The 21550-nt window shown below is 47.2% G+C and overlaps 1 protein-coding gene across 5 annotated transcripts in view; it reads left to right on the top strand.

The window, feature by feature from the left end:
* Positions 1 to 7785: 7785 nt before the first annotated feature.
* The window catches only part of IQSEC3 (IQ motif and Sec7 domain ArfGEF 3), a 1249628-nt gene continuing 1235863 nt past the window's right edge, over positions 7786 to 21550 (top strand). The window contains exon 1 of one of the 5 annotated variants that reach the window (XM_069628576.1): positions 7786 to 8620. In XM_069628576.1, coding sequence (XP_069484677.1) covers positions 7962 to 8620 — 659 coding nt within the window. In that variant the 5' untranslated portion in view covers positions 7786 to 7961. The remainder of the gene's footprint in view (positions 8621 to 21550) is intronic. The other 4 variants (XM_069628577.1, XM_069628578.1, XM_069628579.1 and 1 more) reach the window with 4 other exon arrangements.

Raw genomic sequence — 21550 nt, forward strand, 5'->3', positions numbered from 1 at the left:
CCAAAGGAGTCCTTCTTCTTACTCCTGTCGGAGTCGTCGGATGATCTGCCAAAAGAGGGTCTCAACCCTCTTAACGAAGAATGGGCCCAGTAATTGGTGCAGGTTAAGCTTGTTTTATTGAACCAATCCTGGGTCCCCACCAACAATGTTCTGTTATGCGTTAGGTCATAACCAGAGTGCTTTGCAACAGTAAAGGTAAGGGGTGACAATATGTACTACTAAGTCCCACCCATCTTCTTGTCCGTTGTGGATCAAAGTGTCTCTCTGGTTAAATGAGTTCTCTGTCACTCTTGATCAAACCGCAGGTCTCCCTTTAGGTTTGTGGCGAGAATAGACTTCTGTCTACATCAATTCACATACTTCCTCCTTCTGAAAAGGGGTCTCCTTGCAGGGGTTGCCTACTGTAAACATTTGTCCCAGACATGCCATTCACTGCTCTTCATACAGAGGGGCGGGAGTTAGCTTCAAGTTGACACATCGCATGTCAAAGAGGTGTTGGGTTTCCAGTCCCCTTTTGTCAGTTCTGCGAACAAGCCCCTTTGCAAGCCTGCTTTAACTAACTCTCATCAATATGCTCTGCCACCAGCCAAACTTAGACAATAGAGAGGGCAGATCCATGGAGCCTTTGATATTTTAATTAGGCTGGCCATGGTCAGAGGAAGGTGTCGCCTTCCCCTTCATGAGATTCTTTGATTTTCCCATGGCGGTCACATTCCAGCTAAACAAGACAGGGAGGACTGCACCTGTAGGCTTTGTCCCCCTAGGAGTACACTTGACTATGTGTGTGTTTGGGCAGTGAGCATAGGAAAATGTGTGTAGATTAGCCCCACACATTTTCTGATCTAAATTAAAACTGATTAAATGATCTCCCATCATTTATTTTCATTACAAAACTTCAAAAAAGCCCAGGCGAGTGCACACTCCCTGTGCAGATGGTCGAATTCCTCACAGACCACTTGCTCACTGTGCTCAGAGAGACACAGCTCCAACTCATGTGCCTGTGGTTGCTGTTGGTACTCTTGTTCAAAGGTGGATTGCCTAGCATTTTGGTGCTGGACTGCTCAAGTGGGCGGGACAAAGACTGATATGCAAATGGATATTCCTCCTTTGTGAAATGTACAGTGAGTTGAAATGTGGCTGCAGACTCTCGAGTGGGCACCTTCCCAGAGAGCAGGTCATTAAGCTGCGTTTGTTCTCGCAGAGGGGCACCCATAACTCTTTTTCTATGTTTAAGGAACTTAGGGTTTGTCACCCTAAGTTACCTAGGGTTATGCAGACGAGGACCCCTTACTCCCTGTGCTCAGAGAGGCACAGCTCCGCCTCACTGATGAGGCCCGACTAGGCTAAAACACATGTCTGGGGTTGCTGTTGGTACTCTTGTTCAAAGAAGGATTGCCTAGCATTTCGGTGCTGGACTGCTCAAGCGGGCGGGACAAAGACTGATATGCAAATGGATATTCCTTCTCTGTGAAAGGTACATTGAGCTAAACTTTGACTGCAGACTCTCCAGTGGGCACCCTCCCATAGAACACGTCATTAAGCCGTGTTTGTTCTCGCAGAGGGGCGCCCTTACCTCTTTTCGAAGTTAAAGGTGAGTTTCTGGATAACCAGAGGGGACCATTCAATTGATAAAACAGATTTTGAAAATTGTCATAACTTGCTTGTGTTGTCCCATTTGTTTGAGAAACATTGTAGTCCTGCCTTTGTTAAACCTAATCTTTGAGTGCCCCCCTTCATTAACTACTGCTCTGCAAAGAGGGCACATGACATTGTAGTTCCTCTTCCAGCACTATAACAATGCCCAAAAAGCTACTTGCTGATATTCAGGGAGGCTATGAAAGCTCCATGTCTGCCTGCAAGGAACTTGTGAAGAAGATATCCGTGACCCACTTTTAGGATGCAAAGCAAGAAACTACCTGGGGAATTACTTCTGGTTTCTAGGTATACGGGCATTATCTAGAAGATGTAGGATGAACCACAGACTGGAAGGGACTGTTGGACTTCATCATATCTTCCCTATTCATCACCATGGTTGAGGTTACTCTAAAAGGATGAGAATAGCTGAACAAGAAAAATAAAATAGCAAAAGAATTTGACCTCGAGTAAAGTGGCTCTAGCGAATATCCGAACCCCTCTTCATCTCTAGTGCCCTGTCCTGCTTCCTCACCCAGAGTCTTTCCAGATGACACCAGCACCCTAGAATGTCCACATTGACACAACGAGGCAACAAGTAAGTGCACAGCCCCCAAAATAAAGGAGTCGGTGTACAGTGTGATGGTGCTTGCAAGTTCTGGATAGGGAAAGGGGATGTGACAGATTCACTGGAATTCCTGGATTCATTGGGGGAGCAGGAAGACTAATGTTAACTTCAGGTGGGTTCTGTGGCTCAGTGCATTGAGGAGGTGAATTGGATGGATGCCTTCTACTGATTCTTCCCAGAATACAATACCTGCATTAGATCATCACTTACCAGGTTTCCACCATATGGCAGACATCTTGAAGCAGTTGTACAAAAAGTTGTGATACACCAAGTCTTCACACTTTTCCACTGGGAAGTGAACAAGTTGGGGAAGAGATGTCATGGAATGTTCTTGGAGTGTTCAAAAACATTCTGGAAACCTAGACCAAGGGACATAGGTGAGGATGGGGGAAGAACCCCTCTGCCTCTTGTTTGCCTATGGGGATGTCCTTCACTGGAGCACACAAAACAGCCCCCTGGAATTATTGTATGTTGGACAAGGGAGAGGCCCAACAGATGAAAGACGAGGAAGATGGTCCCTTGATGACTCAGTATCAGGGTTGGTGAAAGCATTTACGCTGGCCTTTATGTGTCATTCAATAAAATAGGGACTGATCATTTTTAGGGATAAAATGCACCCACTGATGTAGAATTGTCTTATTGTAGCATGGGTACTGTGCACTCTCCTTCCAAGAGAATTTTTAGGAGCTCACTCTGTCTGCTTAGAAAAATCGGCCAATGCTCAAATCAGGCAAAAAAGCGTTAGGCACAGGCTTTCATGGCGCAATGCCTGCTGGTAAAGATGTCTTGCTCCTTGTCCCTGATTGATCCGGTGAGATGAAAGCACTGCAGCACAACCTTCCAAAATGGCTAAATATGCCGTTCTGCCTATGTATGAAGGAAAAATCTCTGAGACAGGAAAACAACTAAAATTGTACCATCTACTCATATGTATCAAGCAGTTATGAAAGTGGTGCCAGACAGAGAGCCAGGCATCTTCAACCTGAGGCTCCCCTGATGTTTTGAACTATGCCTCCCAGGATCTCTCAGCATTATGAATGTTTCCTAAAGCTGATGGGAGTTTTAAGTCAAAAGATCTCTGGAGTCAAAGGTTACAGACCCACGTGTTAGACTTTGGGAGTCAATTTATCATGAGCGCAAGGTACAACATGGATAGAAAATGCCCTTCTCTGACATTGCTAATGAACTAGAGGCAAGAGAGAGAGAATTAGATATACATGTTGGTACCTGATTATGAATGTGATTGAATGCCATCTGCGAAGATGTGAAAGCCTTACATTTTGTATTTCTATTACTAAATGGTGCAGCCAAATCTGTTTCTGGAAGTGAGATGTGCTCATCAGATCCCCCTTTCATCATTCTTCATGTAACAATTGTAGTGCACTCCTGTGCATTTGCTGGGATAGTCCCCTGGCACCCCCAGCACCAGCCCTGAAGTGGTAAGAGGGCAGTTCAAAGCTCACATGTGCATTCCTGACAGCTGCCCAAACACTACGTTCCAACAGGTAGAGGTGGCATTGTAGTCATCTCCACCTCTTTAATAAAAGTGTGTCCTAATCAACCTGTTGGCCCTTAAACTGCGAAAATAAGCCATACCGGGTTATGGCATGGTGGCTACTGGGGTCAAACAATTATACAGCCACAGCATTTGGATACCATATCAGTGTCAACTTGGGGACCAGTGCTCCAGCTACGACAGGGCTGATGTGTACCAGCTGTCTGGCCCGAGTGTCTCCTCAACAGCACTGCAAGAGTTGATTAGTTTGTACAATTGCAGATTTAGATTCTCAAGTCTCGGGAGGATAGCTCAGCGGCAAGGTGCTCGTCTTGGAAGCAAGGCGACATGGTGCAACACAGGTTCTGTCCCCGGATTCACACTTAGAAACCTCTGGGTATTAAGTGCGTTAGAAATATCATATCATATCAATCTATAAATTAATATTTTGCAGTAATAAAGCTGAGAGGTCTTTGACGTTCCGCTAAGTAATAGCTGCTTAAAAAGGAATGAAACTAGTTGGGTCTAACTTTTGTTGACAGCAAGTTGATCATATAATATCTGATGATGGTATTAAAGTATGATTTTTATAAAAACGTGTTCTCGATTTACTGAATGACTGCAGTTAAACCACACCTGTTGATTATATCAAAATGAAATCTTGTTCCATATTTGTCCAGTTAGAAATGTAATCTGAATAGGTTAGATTATTGATTGTTAGTTTGTCAATGGTCATGAAGTGCGCGTTGTCATAAGTGCCTTAATCATTTATTAGGTCGAGATATAAGAATTTGCACAAGTCACTTTTGTTTATTAAGTATTTGTACAGGTCACTTTTGTATGTAATGAATTCACAGTTTTTAAATGAAGTTGTACCTGTGCATTTTTAAAATATTTGAACGAATACAAATTGTGTTTTTTCATCTGACAGACCACCTGTACCATATAGATGTTGGGACTTCGACGGTTTGTTTACATTGCAACGCAGAACACCAGTCAGCTGAACTGGGTAAAGCCCTATTAGGTTTTGAAATGTCCGCTGCTCCTTATGCTGGAGAGTTGGAGGAAGACCCGAATGTTAGAAAGGCTTGTGAAAGGGACCTTGTCTGATTAGGAGAGACTTAAGTACTGCATCCTGCCTCTCTCTCTCTCTTTTGATCAAAGGACATTTTTAAGCTGCTCTTGGACCAATAAGTAATATGTTGTTTTGCAACTTTCTGTTGGTGCCTTTGTGAGGATCTGGGTTCCTGCATCACAGAGCAGCTCCATGGCAGCACATATGCCCTGTGTCCCTACGATAGGACAGTCAGAGTAAATGGCTTAAGGGCTTCATTTGGGGAAATAATAGCGTTGCTCTCAACTTCTATGCTATCAAGCCCTGTCCCACAGCACCCCCTTTTGTTATCCAAACAGGTGTAGATGATGTGCGTGTTCCAGCCTTCATTTATATGTATAGAGTGGTTTGAAGGGGTGATTATTTTCTCTTTTCTCGGTGAAATTGAGACGGGTGGTTAAATAGACTCTGCCGTGCAGGGTATTTACCCATGGTTTGGAAAACACGTGGGAAAATGGAAAGGACACTGCGCAGAGGTGTTGTCACCGTATTTCTTTACAGCCATGGCGAGTCTTTCTTTGAGCATTATAAAATAGTTCCCCCGCTATCCCACCTAACGGTATCCCCCAAAAAAACGGTGTGTTTGGTAAATGCATCTGTTTTGTACATATGTGCCTTATTTGCCTGTCTATTAATTTCAGAAGCTCATATTTTTGTTAACGGGGCAATTTCACTCAAGAGAAGGGTTTACACCACAAGTTAACCTTCCCCCATTTACAAAACGCACCTTAGAGACCTCCACGAGTGAGATACCTCCTCTAGGCTCGTGATGAGTCGCAGGTAAGAACAGGTGAGTGGACCATATGGGCTGCCTTGGTCAGTGGTGGCAGGAGGGTCCTGGGAGGCAGCTTCTTCTACAAGAATTGACTGGCGACTTAGACAGTGACTGCGCGCGCCAACGGACGGTTAATGTGGCGCAATACTGTACCCCGTCCATCCCCTCTCATCGAATCTGCTCCATCCAGGATCACCTGGCTTTCCACATAGCCCTGGAGACTTGGGGCCTCATTACGACCCAGGGGCTCCCGTAATGAAGGGTGCTGGTACGGGACTGGCACCCTTCATTACGGGACGCCCTATTACGAGGACCCCTTGTGGGATCCGTTCAGAACGTCTGGTCAGACCAGACGTCCTTAGCGGGTCCCGCAAGGGAACCAGGGAGCTAATAACGGGCCCGTTATTAGCTCCTTCCCAATTCCCATTGAGCCCTATGGGGGATCAAATGGGAATGGGGATGGGTTTTTTCAATGAGGAATTACTGGGTCCTCCAAGGTTGGAATGACCCGGTAATTCCTTATTGAAGGAACCCGGTACTGGAACCCGGTATGGAGGCAGCCATGCCCTTAGGGCATGGCTGCCTCCATATTCGTAATGAGGCCCTTGGTCTGCCAAAGTTAACTGCACCTGGTGCAGTCGCACTGACCTGGCTTTGTGCAAAGGCTTTGCCACCTTGCTGTTGAAGGCTGTGCTCTGTGAAGGTTGCAAAAAAAAAAAAAAAGACAGGAATCTAGGACTGTAGCAGGAGTTTTCAGGAGCATGTTCCAAAAGAGGACGCTGTGATGCCACTGTTCACCCATCTTCTTGAGGGATAGTTGAGGGCGGATTTGACTGCGCCTTCTGCAGCCCTTGGCCCACATGAACGCAGTAGCAGAGGGCTGAGGGAGCAGGCTGCTGTATCCGTCTCCTCACCGCCCTCTGTGGGGATGGTGGCTGCCGGAGCGATTGTAGGAAGGAAGTGTGCAGTGATCGGAGTTTTAAAGGCGTTCTGCTGTTCCCCTTTTCATGTTCCCTCTGTTGTGTTGGTAGGGCTTGGTTTACGGATCATGCCTGTGTTTCCCTCTCCACCCTCCCTGTGTGGTGTGGCTGCGCATGGTGCAAGGGGCATGCTCCTGTTCGCCTTGCCACTCTCCCTGTGTCAGGATGGGTGCGTGGTGCAAGGGGCATGCTCCTGTTCGCCTTGCCACTCTCCCTGTGTGAGGATGGGTGAATGTTGCTGATCTTCCCCCACTACGCTCTTGGTGTGGGGTGGCTGCTCGTGGTGTAAGGGGCATGCTCCTGTTCCCCTCTTCACCCTCTATGCATGGGGTGCTGCGCGTTGTGTAAGTAGTATGCCGCAGTTCCCCTTTCCACTCTCCCTGTGTGGGGAGGCTGCTCCTGATGTAATGGGCAAGCTACTGCCCCTCACTCTCGCTTTGTGCGGTGGCTTGCCATGGTGTAAGTGAGGGTGCTGCTTTTCTCCTCTTCGTGTGGGGTGGCTGCTCGTGGTCTAAGGGGCATGCCACCGTTCCCCCCACTCTCCTTTTGTGCGGTGGCTGCTCGTAAGGGGAATGCTGCCGTTCTCCCCTCCCCTCCCTCGGCATGGTGTGCTGTGTGTGGCATGCTGCCGTTCTCCTCTGAACTCTCTCTGCATGGGGTGCCGCGCGTGGTGTAAGGGGCATGCCACCGTTCTCCCCACTCTCCTTTTGTGCGGTGGCTGCTCGTGGTGTAAGGGGCATGATGCCGCTCTCCCCTCCCCTCTCTCTGCATGGTGTGCTGTGTGTGGCATGCTGCTGTTCTCCTCTGAACTCTCTCTGCATGGGGTGCCGCGCGTGGTGTAAGGGGCATGTTGTGGTTCCCGTCTCGAGGCCCCCTGTGTGGGGTGGCTTCTTATGGTATAGGGGGCTTGCTGCTGTTCCCCTGCCCATACTCCCTTTGTGTAAATTGAAGATTGTGGTTTAAGGGGCATGATTGTGTTCCCACCTCCACTCTCCTTATAGCCCATGGTATAAGGGGCATACCCCTTCCCGCCCCCGTGAACTCCCCTATGAGAGGTGAAAGAGCGTGGTTTAATAGGCATGCTTGTGTTCCCCTCTCAACTCTCCCTGAGTGGCGATGGCAGCTCTCAGGGCGTAAGGGGCGCGCGGCTGCTCCGCTCTGCCTCCCCTTCCTCGTGCGCTGATGGTCGCCGAGGGTTTAATTGTAGGTGGTGTGTGCTCAGGCCCCTCCCCTCTCTCCTTTGCCCCCTCCGTGTGGTGACGTCGGCCCCGCTCGCGCTGCTCTCTCTGTCCTGCTCCCTCATTCTGAGCCCGGGCTTGCTGGACTCCGGGCCGGGCATGGAGAGCTTGCTGGAGAACCCGGTGCGGGCCGTGCTCTACCTGAAGGAGCTGACGGCTATCGTGCAGAACCAGCAGAGCCTCATCCACACGCAGCGGCAGCGCATCGACGAGCTCGAGAGGCGGCTCGACGACCTGAGCGACGAGAACCGCAGCCTCCGCGACCAGCGCCACCCGGCGCTGCTGCCCCCGCCGCCCGCCGCCGAGCAGGAGCAGCTCCAGAAGCAGCTGCAGGGTCAGCTCCAGCACCAGCAGCAGATCCAGGGCCAGCTGCAGCACCACCAGCAGCAGCTGCTCGTGCAGCTTCAGCACCACCAACAGCTCCCCGCGCAGCTCCAGCAGCAGCTTCAGCACCACCAACAGCTCCCGGCGCAGCTTCAGCACCTCCAACAGCTCCCGGCGCAGCTTCAGCACCTCCAACAGCTCCCGGCGCAGCTCCAGCACCACCCGCAGCTCCCCGTGCCACCCCCAGAGCAGGAGCCGCCGAAGGGGCCCCAGCAACCGCAGCCTCCAGCCCAGCAGCAAGCCGGCGCCAGCAGCAGGGCTGCGGCAGCACCGGAGAAGGAGGAGAAGGAGCGCCATCCCCAGGGCTGCTGCACTGCTTTGGTCCAGCACAAGACGGGGACCATCGGCAAAGCCGTGCTAGGCAGGAAACCCGAGTAAGTGCGCGGCGACCCAATTACTCTAGCACAACCCGAGGTCGAGCACGAGAAACGCACGTAATGCGCTGCGCAGCGAGTGCGTGTGGCCATCGTGCGCCTACGAGTGTACGCCGGCGCAGAGCACTAGTGCATGCCGAGAGAGGGCGGGATGGAGATCTTCCGGCATCGCAGAAAGGCCGAGTAGGTTCAATTAATGTCCGAGGTGCATTTGCCGCACTCTGTACCCGATGACAGGTCCGAATGCAGCACCACGTAGCCCTTACTCCAGACATGCACACGAAAGCCACAATGCCAGCAAGGTCTCGGACGAACCCAGTGATTCTAAGGTTGAAACGCACGTCTCCCCTCGGCTGGTTGCCGCACATGCTCTCTCACACCAAGATCCCAATGGATGCCAGTATTGCCACAGTCTCAGTGCACCCAAGCAATGTCCCGCGTTCCGCCCTCTTCAGATATAAAGAGGTCACGGCAATGCTGCGCTATCCGTCCACACAGTCCTGCCGTGGCCCCCGCCATTTCCATTCGTGCGAAGTTCTCCATGTGTCCCAGTTTTTGTAAAAGTTCCATTCTCTCCCAGTCAAACTTAGAGCTCAACTTAACCAACCTCCACAGTTCATTCCCGTTACCCGAAAGTCGCCCTCCTTTCGGGTTATAGAGAGATCTCAAAGCGTGCCAGTGATGCCAAGGTCTCACTCATTCTCAATGATATGAAGTCTCCCTTCTTTCAGGCTATCCTAGGGTCTGAGATCATCGCAGTTATACCAAGGCCAGCACCTGGCCAAGGGGTTCATTAAGGTCTCAGTATTAACGACTTATTATTAGTGCAGCCCATTTATATAAGGGTGTCTGTCCATTCTGCTTATACCCGGGTCTCAATGCGTGCCAGTGATACCGAGGTCTCAATCCCTGCAAATTATAAGAAGGACTCCCTCCTTTCCAGTTACAGAAATGTCTCAGTCATACCAAGGCCTTGGTCAATCTAATTTAAAAGAAGGTCTCCCTCATTTACGGTTATACTCCGGTCTCAATGCATGCTAGTGATACTAAGGTCTCAATCTTTCCAAATTATAAGAAGGTCTCGCTCCTTTCTGGTTATACTCAGTCCTCAATGCATGCCCGTGATACAGAGATCTCAATCCCTCCAAATGATAAGAAGGTCTCGCTCCTTTCTGGTTATACTTGATACATAGATCTCAATCCCTCCAAATGATAAGAAGGTCTCGCTCCTTTCTGGTTATACTTGATACATAGATCTCAATCCCTCCAAATGATAAGAAGGTCTCGCTCCTTTCTGGTTATACTCAGTCCTCAATGCATGTCAGTGATACCGAGGTCTCAATCCCTGCAAAGTAGATCTCCCTCCTTTCCAGATAGAGCAAGGTCTGAATTTCTCCCTCCTTTTCTCGGGTCTCAATCCTTCAAAGTGCTACAAGTGCCCCAATGCAACTCAGCTTCACGGGGATCTTAAACCTAGCTCGAATAGCTTTGATACCGGAAGTCTCTACGACTGCCCCTCTCCCCTCCACTGCATTTAGTAAAATACCCTTCTGACAAAAGGATGCCGGTCGTTCTGTTTTGTGCCCTATTGAACGTATGACGGGCACTGACTGGTGCTTCATTGACTGACCTTGTCAGTAAATGCACACTGTATTTTTGCCAACATCTGAACACACATGTGTGACCGACCCACTTGCACGAAGGAGCAGGGTCCTGTTCTATGTAGCCTCGCGTTTCGTGGGCATTGCCACTGAAATGCTTGCCACAGGGGAAGCTAAAAGCCTTAGAAAATGAAGGTCCTGTTGCATCGCAAATATAACGAGGGTCTACAAAAGTGTGCCCCCTGGCCAGCACGCACACCAGGGGCTGGGCACTTCCCCTGGCTGATAATAATGTGTGTCCTCGCTTCCTGGTCTATCACTGCAATGTCCTACACGTACGCACACCACCCCGAGTGTGGCACGCTTTTATGCCCATTGCCGATCCGGGATTTGCCCACCCGATGGGAATGTGTGAAATGCCCAGAAGGATGGTCTCCGGCAAATGCCACACTACAGGCACAGTGCTTTCCTCTCTGGCTAAACAGCTCGATACTTGACGTGGCCCAGTGTCTAACACACCTTGGTGCCCGGGTGCCCACGTGGGGGTCTACATGCTATTGAGGGACGTGCATATCTCGTTTGCGACCAGCTATAATGAGGTCCTAGTTCAGCCCAGGCGTACCAAGGCTACAACCTGCCCCACACACTTACACGCCTCCCCAAGTGCACACCGCACTGCAAAAGTGGGCTCCTCAAAACGCTAGCGGCTCCAACAAGACGCCTCATTGTTTAGAATAGCGCTTACAACTGCCCTTCACCTGGCTTCTAAGCACCGCCCATTTCAGCAGATAAGAAAGATGCAGTCCGGGGAGACAGAGCAATGTGTCCAGATCAGGGTCACACACTTATTTCCCCTCGGGAAGCTGGGATTCACAAGCAGGTCACTTGGCCCACGGTCAGCAGTTTGGCAGTGAGAGTTCATCTCCCATCCTGACTTCTTGTTACAAGCGGCAGCTGCGTGTTTTTCTAGCAACTTGGGGAAACCTGGCATCTTCCGTGTGTGCACCAGTGGGCATTGTGGTATCACACTCATTCCAGCACACTGACGAGAGCGGGGAGAAGGCCACGTAGCGCAAGGAAGTGACCCCTGCTGCATAGAAACATAAAAAGGCCCTATGCCATGCTGGCAACCTGACGTTCTCCTGTCCCACAAGGACAGTGTGCGTTTCCCGCATACGCACAGGGGTGGACAGGCCTTTAGGGAACTCTGGAGATTTCCCGGTAGGCCTCTACACCCTGTGTCCCTTTTGTGTGGTGTTTCCACATTTTCTCATAGGAAAAGTGTTGGGCTTGCTGAAAATGTGCAATTTGCGGCCACTTTGAACATTATTTCCGGGGCCTCTTTAGGTTCCCAGTCCACCCCAGCATACGCAGGGGGGTTATGGCCTGCAGGAGAGTATTTGGGAGTTTTGGGAGAGGGTTTGGGGCGTGTGTCGATAAACTCGTTGTGCAAGGCTGACTTTTTACGAGGCATAATTTCCAGACGGAAAAACAATGAACCGCACAAGGGGACGACATTCACCAGTCGATGGATTTCTATGTGAGAATGTCGATTACAGAAATGTCGCCTAAAAAATGTAAACTGTGCTAATCTCGGCTGCCTGCTCTTTACATTGCGATCGGGCGAAAAATGGAGTAAAAATGATGTCCATCAATATGAATCGTCCCTTCCCCCACGCCTCTCTCTGTGAAAAGCAACCCACCCTCACCAAGCCAAAAACACGTAGTTATCGATTCTCTACCAAGTAGAAGGCGAGAGCAGGCAAAGGGAATGCTTTCTACCCATGGACTCCCAAATCTCTCCCTCTCCCTCTCATACACACAACCTCCCCCCCCCCACACGCACTCGTTTAGACATGAACATACCAATTTCATATCTTTGCGATAGGACCCATTATTAAGTAACTGACAATCTTTCATGAAAAATATCGTAATTTCATTATTTTGTACTTTTTAATTGTGACTTTATTTTTATATTCGAGCACCAGTCAACTCAACCTTTCATCCACCTCAGGTTGACACACATTGTGCCATTTAGTTAGGTAATACCCACAAATCTCATGAAAGCAATATAAGAACACTCACTGTGTGCTGTGAGATTTTTTTAGTGGCCAATTGTGCACATATTGTTAGGAAGCGCACCCCTTTAAGTGTCACCACTTTATGGAGGCCATAGTTAGATGTATGTTTGTGCCACCCTGGCCTTGCAGGGGCCTTTCTTACCTGCAGTATTGTGCTGGTGGGAGGGATTCACTGGGCCCAGAGCAGATTGTTGTTTGCCCTCAAGACACAATCTGTGAAATCCTTTAATAAATGCTAGGCGCAGCAGTGGTCGCAGGTCATAATTAGAATTGTTCTTTTGTAACGCACTTAATACCAACAAGTGGTTTGTAAGCGCCCCTGTGTCGCGCCGCGTTGTTTTGCTTCCAAGACAAACGCTTTGCCCCTGAGCTATCCTTCCTCCCCTGCGTTGTCAGGGTTGCCCCATGCACAAATCAATGGGCTGATTCAGTGAACCCCACACACCGGATTCCCTCTACAAGTCCGCTCGTGACTGGGAAAGGCAGGGTTGCTCTTTCTCTTGGATGTTTGGTGGTGGTTCCAAAGAACCCATGCCCACAACGTGGGTAGTATCATTGCAGCCATTTTGCCAAAACCATAGGGGTAGCGAAAGAAGCCTCACATAACCTTTGACTACTATGGACATCACAGGTAGTGATGTCACATGATCGCTCACCCTGATAAAGGGCCAGTGTCTTTGAAACACTCTTCAATGAAGAAACGAGCCCAACATAGATTAATAGCAGGTACACAACTCTACTAAAGCGAGCCCCAAATATAGGCCTTCTTACTTTAACATATCAGAAGTCAGTGGTCAGAATGAATACATCTCAGTGGTTGCAAATCAGCCCACCAGGATAGCAGCTGCGACCCCCAGCCGCTGCCGAATGACGTCCATGTATTGCTTTCTATTAACACACGCAGTGTTTGAGTACTTTGTGTAACAGCATCAGTCAATAGTAGCTACCATCCCCCACATGGCTTTTCTCATTGTGTATGCACCCTTGCACTTAGCCACAGTGCCTCCAAGGACACTGCGCGGCAATGCTCCGCTGTGCACTGTGTGCACACTCCCCGCCGATGGAAGGGAGGCAAAGGCAATCTCAGGTGCAAATAGGGTGCAAATACAATGTGCATGCAGCCGGGTCGCCGCAGTCAAATTCCACCGCAAACTTAAGACGATGAGAACATCCCTCAACGTCCAGCGAAGGTACAAGATCTCACATCTAGCGCCCTCACTTTTATGCAGCAACCCCTTTTCAGGGGTTCGTAATGGATACGAATTCTTAAGTACAGGGGGATTTTACATACGTTCAATTCCCATGATGACCCATTTCATGGATCTCACAAACAGACCCCTTGGCCCCAAGTTGACCGATGATAAATCGATGCCGCTACAGCTGAGGCTGTTAGCGCAATGCATTTGCATTCTTGTGCTGATTTTCAACCTCCATTGGACGAGTTTGGTGATTCCGGTGTTGCTTGCTCGCTGCAATGTCATTCCCAAATCGCACACATACATGACATTTCCTCTGCTTATATAAGAACATGATTCCATTCGCAACTGCAGCCATGTCCCCATGACAGTGCCTGTCAATGCAGTTTGCAATGCCAGCTGTACTTAATGATGTCACCTTACCTATATGGGGTTTCCCATTTGAATCTGTTAAAGCAAGAAGAAGAATTCACCAAAAAGTACATTTTTATGGCAACAACATGTCTATTAATGACTCATAAATTAATATCTTCATCCTAGCACTAGAAAATCTCAAAGATGTGTCTCATTAGTCGTAATAAATGTATCCATGGCAGCAGAAGCGAGAACATGGTCATATACTCAATGCATTCATGCCCTCTTTTCCCAGGATAGGATGAAAATACGAACAGCCTCGCAGACTTTCTTACCCGGAGGGAAATCTGGACCCAACTCTGATGATTACCTTACGTGTCTTCTTCCTGTTTGCGTAATTCTATGTCCACTTCTGCCCGCAGCATGGAATCTATTGATCTAAATCCCGGTAATCTCAGTTTGCAAAGAACCACTTAGAGGTTATTACATGTTATTACCAAAATGTTAAGCCATGGGGTACCCTGGGTTTATATGTTAAATCGGAGCGACATGATCAGCAGTTTTCAGCTTTAATGTATATTACAAAAGTAAAATGACCACACACTGGCCACTTCTCCGCCTTATCCTATCCCATGGGTTCAGGTATTACTCCTATGCTGATGACACGCAGATCTTGGTCCGATTGGATCTTACTCGATTAGATATTGCGGCTCGGCTTGGGAGGTGCCTTGAGGCCTTGGGGTGTTGGATGGCATAGAACTGGCAAAAATTGAACGGTGATAAAACGGAGGTCCTTGTGGTTGGAACCTCCACTCCTCTTTCTTTCTGGACGGCTGAGTTCTGGGCAAGTTCTCTCAGCCCGTTTCCCTTGCTGTCTTTGTCGGTAAAAAATGTGGGGATAAAAATGACCTCCTCTCTTTCCATGGAGGAGCAAGTACCCACGGTTTGTAAGACGGGGCACTTTAAACTAAACATTTTGCGAAAGGTTCTACCATTTATACCTGTTAAATTTCAAGCGCCATTGGTCGCGGCCCTGGTTCTTAGCGCAGTTGACTGCTGTAATTCACTTTACCTCGGTCAGCCACACTATCTCATAAATCATCTTCAGATGCTTCAAAATGCTGCCGCTAGGTCTATTCTACATCCCCCGTTTGGAGCGCATATGTCTCCCTTACTCAGACAACTTCACTGGTTACCAATTGAGAAGCGGGTCCTCTTTAAGCCGGTATGCATTGTTCATTGCACTTTTTATGAAGGGAGGCACAGAATATCTTCAAGCTAAGTTCCCTTGGTATACTCTGTCTCGCCTCCTCTGTTCACAGTCAGCCCTACTGGTCCTAGTCCCACGGGTCAGACTATCCCGTATGGGGGTCCGAGCCTTCTCACTGGCAGGTGCTAAGGCCTGGAATGCTCTGCCTCACTCCTTGCAAACTATTCCCGATTATCTCATCTTTCAACACTCCCTTAAAAGCCTGCTATTCTAGGTTGTACATTAAATTGTGGGTCTTTTTCTGCTAGTGTAGCACCAAGATGCCTTCGGGCGAATGTGCGCTCTAAAAGTTTATATAACATAACATAACATAACATAACATAACATAACAGAGCCTTCTAGCATTATTGAATTATTGATCTTGGAATTTCATGGACGCATTATTGCTTCTTGAGCCTACTATGTGTTAATGCCTAATCAGTATACATGATAGTGACCTCATGAATACAATATTACATACTTAGGAGGCAGACTTGCTCATTTTATTGACATGAAACAAAATCCCTATAAACTCCATGGCCCTAATTCATCAAATTATTTGTGTGTAAAACGGGGATTTGCGTGCCATTCTGCACGCAAATCCCTGTTTGACGAATGGGGATTTGCAGGCAGAATCCCTGTTTTACATGCACATAATTCCATGAATCAGGGTCCATGTCTTTAAGATTTGCCAATGTTCTAATGATAAACTGGGCATGGTCTCCAACATATTTCTGAACCTCAGTTTGTGCTACAAGTCTGTCACTTCATGCACTCACACTCCTGGTTAATGAGATGGCGTTTTTTTATTCAGACAAATACATAGCATTATTGGTAGACTTATCACAAGGACAGCATCATCCAATCATATGTTCACACCATTCAATGGGTGATTCAGGTTACACTCTGCAAAGCTTGTATCCTTAGGTGTTCCCTCTATTCCTTGAATATATTAGTGTAGTCGTGTGCAAACTTTGTCCCCATTGTTGTTCCCTTCCACTGTAACTAATTTTAAGAATCAAATAAAAAAAGTTTAAGCAAGTACTTGACCATATCTGTTCGTATCTCATTATGAACATGGTGACTAACCTATGGTGTACTAGTAAAGTATACAAAGTCCCATAGGCATTGATTTTCACACATATTACTTACTGTACAGTGATACACTATCAAACACATCTGTGGTACATGAGGTCCTAAGAGATAGTGGGTAGGATTTCCCTAGAGCTAATGAAATCCAAACTAATGTTGATGACAAGTGATTTAGGGCATGTGTTAGGATGGTTTGACATAAGCCTGACCTAAGAATCTACACATTTGGCCAAACATGTGGATGGAGCAAATTTGTGACTAAGACAGATTTTAAAAGGTTGGTAAGTGAGAAAATAGGAAAGACAGCTGTAGCTAAACTAAACACCTGCCCGTGCCAACTAGTCCACAATGTAGTTAATTCCTCCTAAATATCAGCAATGGGGATGATGCAGTGAAGAACGTAGTGAGAGAACGAGACAGTGCACATACATGGGGCCTTTGCAAGTGGAATTGCTGCTAGGAACCTGTTGCGTTCATGGTCACATAGTTGACTCATGATGTCCATATTCCCGTATTTGTATTTCCCGCTACATCACTGGCTTGAATTCCCCATTTTCCCCATATTCTCCTGTCATTAAGGCTTTTTGGTCTGACCTCGTGCAGACATCATGTTCCAATGCCAGTCGAGCTGTCTCCTTCCACTCTCTTCAGCTCTCTATTCACCAACATACTGAACACACCATGGCGGTGCCACTGCATGTGGAAGACCAGGAGAGCTATGAGAAGTACAGTTCATTTTACTGTTCCCAGTCTCTTTTATATTTATCCTGATGACTTTACTAGGACAGGTATGAATTTGACTATAACTGAGTATTGCTCTTCTTTGCTAGATAGCCCCTGCAAGAGCTCTGAACTTGAGCAGTTAGCCCACTCCTCTGTTGTACTTGACATGGACGTGACTCGGCTGTTCCCTGAATGCCACATGATCCTTCTCACCTTATGTTGCCAAATGAACCTACGTAAATCCAGCCCGTTCAGTGCTATACCATAATTAGAGCTGTTTCATGGCCGCAGTCTCTTGCAAGGTCAATATCTTTTTGGATCAATTAATTCAGTGTATGGCGTGTGCTCAATTAATGGCTAAGACGATGTTCTTGCTTCACCGTCCCACTTCTTTCTGTACCCCCAGGCTCTCTCTTTCACAATCTTGTAATTGGCGGGGGCATAGGAAGTCTTCTCTATATCAGTTGGTCCTCTCTATTTAAACACATCTGCCCTAATAATTCAGGTGACTCATAAACACCCCCCCACCCACCACTCCACACAAAAAGAATGAGATGCAGAGGCTGTGCCACATGCCAGATGGGTATAAAACCCTGTTTGGGAACTGTAAGAATTCAACCAATGACATAATGATTACACTTTATATGTGATTCAACTCCCTTTACGACGCTGTGATATGATTCTGATTGGAAGCAGTAAATATGTTTTAAAGAGGAGAGTTGTTCAGCGCATTTGAGATATTAAATGGAGGAGGCATTGGTATCCTGCAGTGGCCCAGTTTAGTAATGAACTGTTTTATTTTTTTTAATGAGATGGTTATGTTTTAAACACATCCCACGTCACATAGAATGCTAAACTCTAATAGAAGAAGAGAGGAAAATAATCATTAGAATTGGGTCTACGTTTCCTTCAGGACATAATGACAATGAAGGTTTTTTTGTACAAATAAGGGAGCGAGGGATGAGAATGCCTGATGGCTTTGAGGGTTACTGTTGTTGGACATTTTTCCTTTTTTGATGCGAAACAGCACTCAGATTTCCCTGTGCTTGCGTGCGAGGAGCTATACATTTATCAGGGGAGCACCGCACACCGTGGGTAATAATAAGCAGCGCTCAGATACCTGAGGGTTCGTAGCGCTATATAAATGCTAAATTATTATTATTATTGTTATTCTTATCAGTGCATTTTGTGTGTTATTCCCTTACTCATTACATAGGGTTATATCAATGTATTATTCAAAATATCATTATTATTGTTGTATGTGTAGATCCCACTGCCAAATCTGTTTGATGTATTTTGTAAGTGGCGCTGTGCTAATGTGGCATTGGACATGGCTACATTTTCCAGGCGCTACTTGTTTGAAATCGCTGCTGTTGTCATTAAAGCTGTTGTGACATTGATTAATTGCCCTGGATGTTGGATCTGCTGTGGCTGTTTAGGAAGTCATCACAAATAGTGCAGCCAACAACACTTGATATTCAATTGTTTCATCCTTAGTGTCGTTGACAAGTAATGACAATAATTACTAGAGGAGGAGGATGTCCAAGAGGCGGGGAGATGCTCTAGACAAGAGGAGATGCACTAGAGGAGAGGAAATGCACTAGAGGAGAGGTGATGCAATAAAGGAGATATCCAAGAGGAGAGGCGACATAGGCAGAGGACAGGATTTGCATTATGAGAGGGGAGATGCAGTAGTGGAGAGGGCATGTACTATAGGAGAAAAGACATACTAGAAGAAAGGAGATGCATCGTAGAAGAGGAGAAACACTAGATGAGAAGAGATGCACTAGGAGAGAAGAGATGCAATAGAGGAGAAGAAATGCACCAGAGGAGAGGGGATGCACTAGATGAGAGGTGATGCACTAGAGGAAAAGAAATGCACCAGAAGAAAAGAGATGCAATAGTGGAGAGGGGATGCAATAAAGGAGAGTAGATGCACTAGACGAGAGTAGATGCACTAGAGGAGAAGAGATGCATTAAAGGCGATGCATCAAATGAGATGAGATGCAATAAAAGGAGAGGAGATGCACTAAAGAAGATAAGATGCGTTGGAGGAGATATCCAAAAGGAGAGGCAACATAGGTAGAGGACAGAAGTTGCACTAAGGGAGGGGAAATGCAGTAGTGTAGAGGGGATGTACTATAGGAGAAAATACATACTAGAGGAAAGGAGATGCATTGTAGGAGAGCAGATGCACTAGACAAGATGAGATGCAATGGAGGAAAAGAAATGCACCATAGCAGAGGGGATGCAGTAGATGAGAGGAGAAGCACTAGAGGAGAAGAGATGCACCAGAAGAAAAGAGATCACATAGAGGAGAGGAGATGTGCTGGAGGAGAAGAGATGCACCAGAGGAGAGGAGATGCAATAGTGGAGAGGAGATGCAATTAAGAAGAGGAGATTCACTAGAGGAGAAGAGATGCAAATGAAGAGAGATCTATTAGAGGAGATGAGATTAAAGATTGGAGGATATGCTTTGGGGAAAGGATATGCTCCAGAGGAGGGGAGATGCAATAGAGTAGAGGAGATGCATTTGAGGAGATGAGGTGCACTGAAAGAGAGGAGATCTACTGGAGGAGATGAGATATCCAAGAGAGAGGTGACAAAGGTAGAGGGCAGGAGTTGCACTAGAGCAGAGGAGATTCAGTAGAGAAGAGGAGATTTCCTAGAGGAGAGGAGATGCACCATAGGAGAGTAGATGAACCAGAGGAGATTTACTATAGGAGAGGATATATATTCGAGGAGACAAGATGCACTAGGGGAGAAAAGATGCACTAGCGGAAATGGGATGCACCAGAGGAGAGACGATGTACTAGAGGAGAGGGAACACAGCAGATGCAACACAGCAGAGGACAGGAATTGCACAAGAGAAGGGAAGAAGCAGTAGAGGATAAGACATGAACTAGAGGAGAACAGATGCGCAACAGGAGATGAGATGAACTGGAGGAGAGAAGATGTACTAGTGGTGAGGAGATATTCTAGCTGAGAACTATCCAGTAGAGGACAGGAGAAGCAGTATAGGAGAGGAGATGAGATGTACTAGAAGACAGGTGATATACTAGAGAAGTATAGATGCACTAGAGGAGAGGATGGGCACTAGAGGAGATGAGATGCAGTGGAGGAGATGATATGCACTGGAGGAGAGGAGATGCACTAGAGGAGAACCGATGAACTGGAGGAGAGGAGATGTACTAGAGGAGAGGAGATATATTAGAGCAGAGGAAATGCACTAGAGGAGATGAGATGCACTGGAGGAGAGGAGATGCACTAGAGGGGAGAATATATACCAAAGGAGATGTGATGCATTAGAGGACCAGAGTTGGACTAGAGGAGGGAGAGGCAGTAGAGGAGAAGAGATGTACTAGAGGAGAGAAGATATACTAAAGGAGAGGAGATGCACTAGAGGAGAGGAGATGCACTCGAGAACAGATGCATTGGAGGAGAGGTGATGCACTAGAGGAGATATATTAGAGAAGAGGAAATGCACTAGAGAAGATGAGATGAACTTGAGGAGAGGAGATGCACCAGAGGAGAGAAGATATACCACAGAGGATGTGATACATTAGAGGACAAGAGTTGCATTAGAGGCGGTGAGATGCAGTATATGATAAGAGATGTATTAGAGGAGAGGCGATTTACTAGAGAAAATTAGATGCATTGGATAAGAGGAGATGTACTAGAGGAAAGGAAATATACTAGAGGAGAGGCGTCACAGTAGAGGATAGGAGTTGCTCTAATGGAGGGGAGTTGCAGTAGCAGAGAGGAGATGAACTAGAATAGAGAATATACTAGAAGAGGGGAGATGCACTAGATGAGAGGAGATGCACTAGAGGAGAGGATTTGCATTAGAGGAGATCAGATGTACTGGAGGAGAGGTGATGCACTAGCAAAGAGAACATGTACTAAAGGAGATGAACTAGAGGAGATGAGATGCACCTGAGGAGATGGGATATACTACATGAAGAAGATATACTAGAGGAAAGGAAATGCACTAGCGAAGAGGAGATGCACTAGAGGATATGAGATGTACTAGAGGAGGTATACTGGAGCACAGTAGGTTCACTAGAGGAGAGGAGATGCAGTAGAGGACGAAAGATGTACACGAGAAGAGGCGATGCACTAGAGGAGAGAATATGCACACAAGGAGATTAGATTAACTGGAGGAGAGGAGATGTACTGGTGGAGTGAAGATATACTAGAGGAGAGGAGGTGTATTAGAGGAGATCAGATGCACTGGAGGAGGGGTGATGTACAAGAGGAGAGGAGAGGCCCCAGATGAGAGGATACGCACATGAGGAGATGAGATGAATGGGAGGAGAGGAGATGCACTGGATGAGAGAAGACATACTAGAGGAGAGGAGATACATTAGAGGAGATCAAATGCTCTGGAGGAGAGGTGATGTATTAAAGGAGAGAACATGTACTAGAGGAGATGCACTGGAGGAGATGAGATGCACCAGAGGAGATGAGATGCACTGGAGGAGTTTAGATGTACTAGAGGAGAGAAGATGTGCTAGAGGAGAGAACAATACACTTGAGGCGAGGAGAGGAGATTCATTGTAGGAGAGGAGATGTTCTAGGGGAGAGAAGATACACTAGAGGAGACGTGATGCTCTAGATGACATGGGTTAAAC

Source organism: Ambystoma mexicanum, chromosome 12 (genome assembly GCF_040938575.1).
Source record: "Ambystoma mexicanum isolate Mex_15411 chromosome 12, UKY_AmexF1_1, whole genome shotgun sequence".
Taxonomy (NCBI): domain Eukaryota; kingdom Metazoa; phylum Chordata; class Amphibia; order Caudata; family Ambystomatidae; genus Ambystoma; species Ambystoma mexicanum.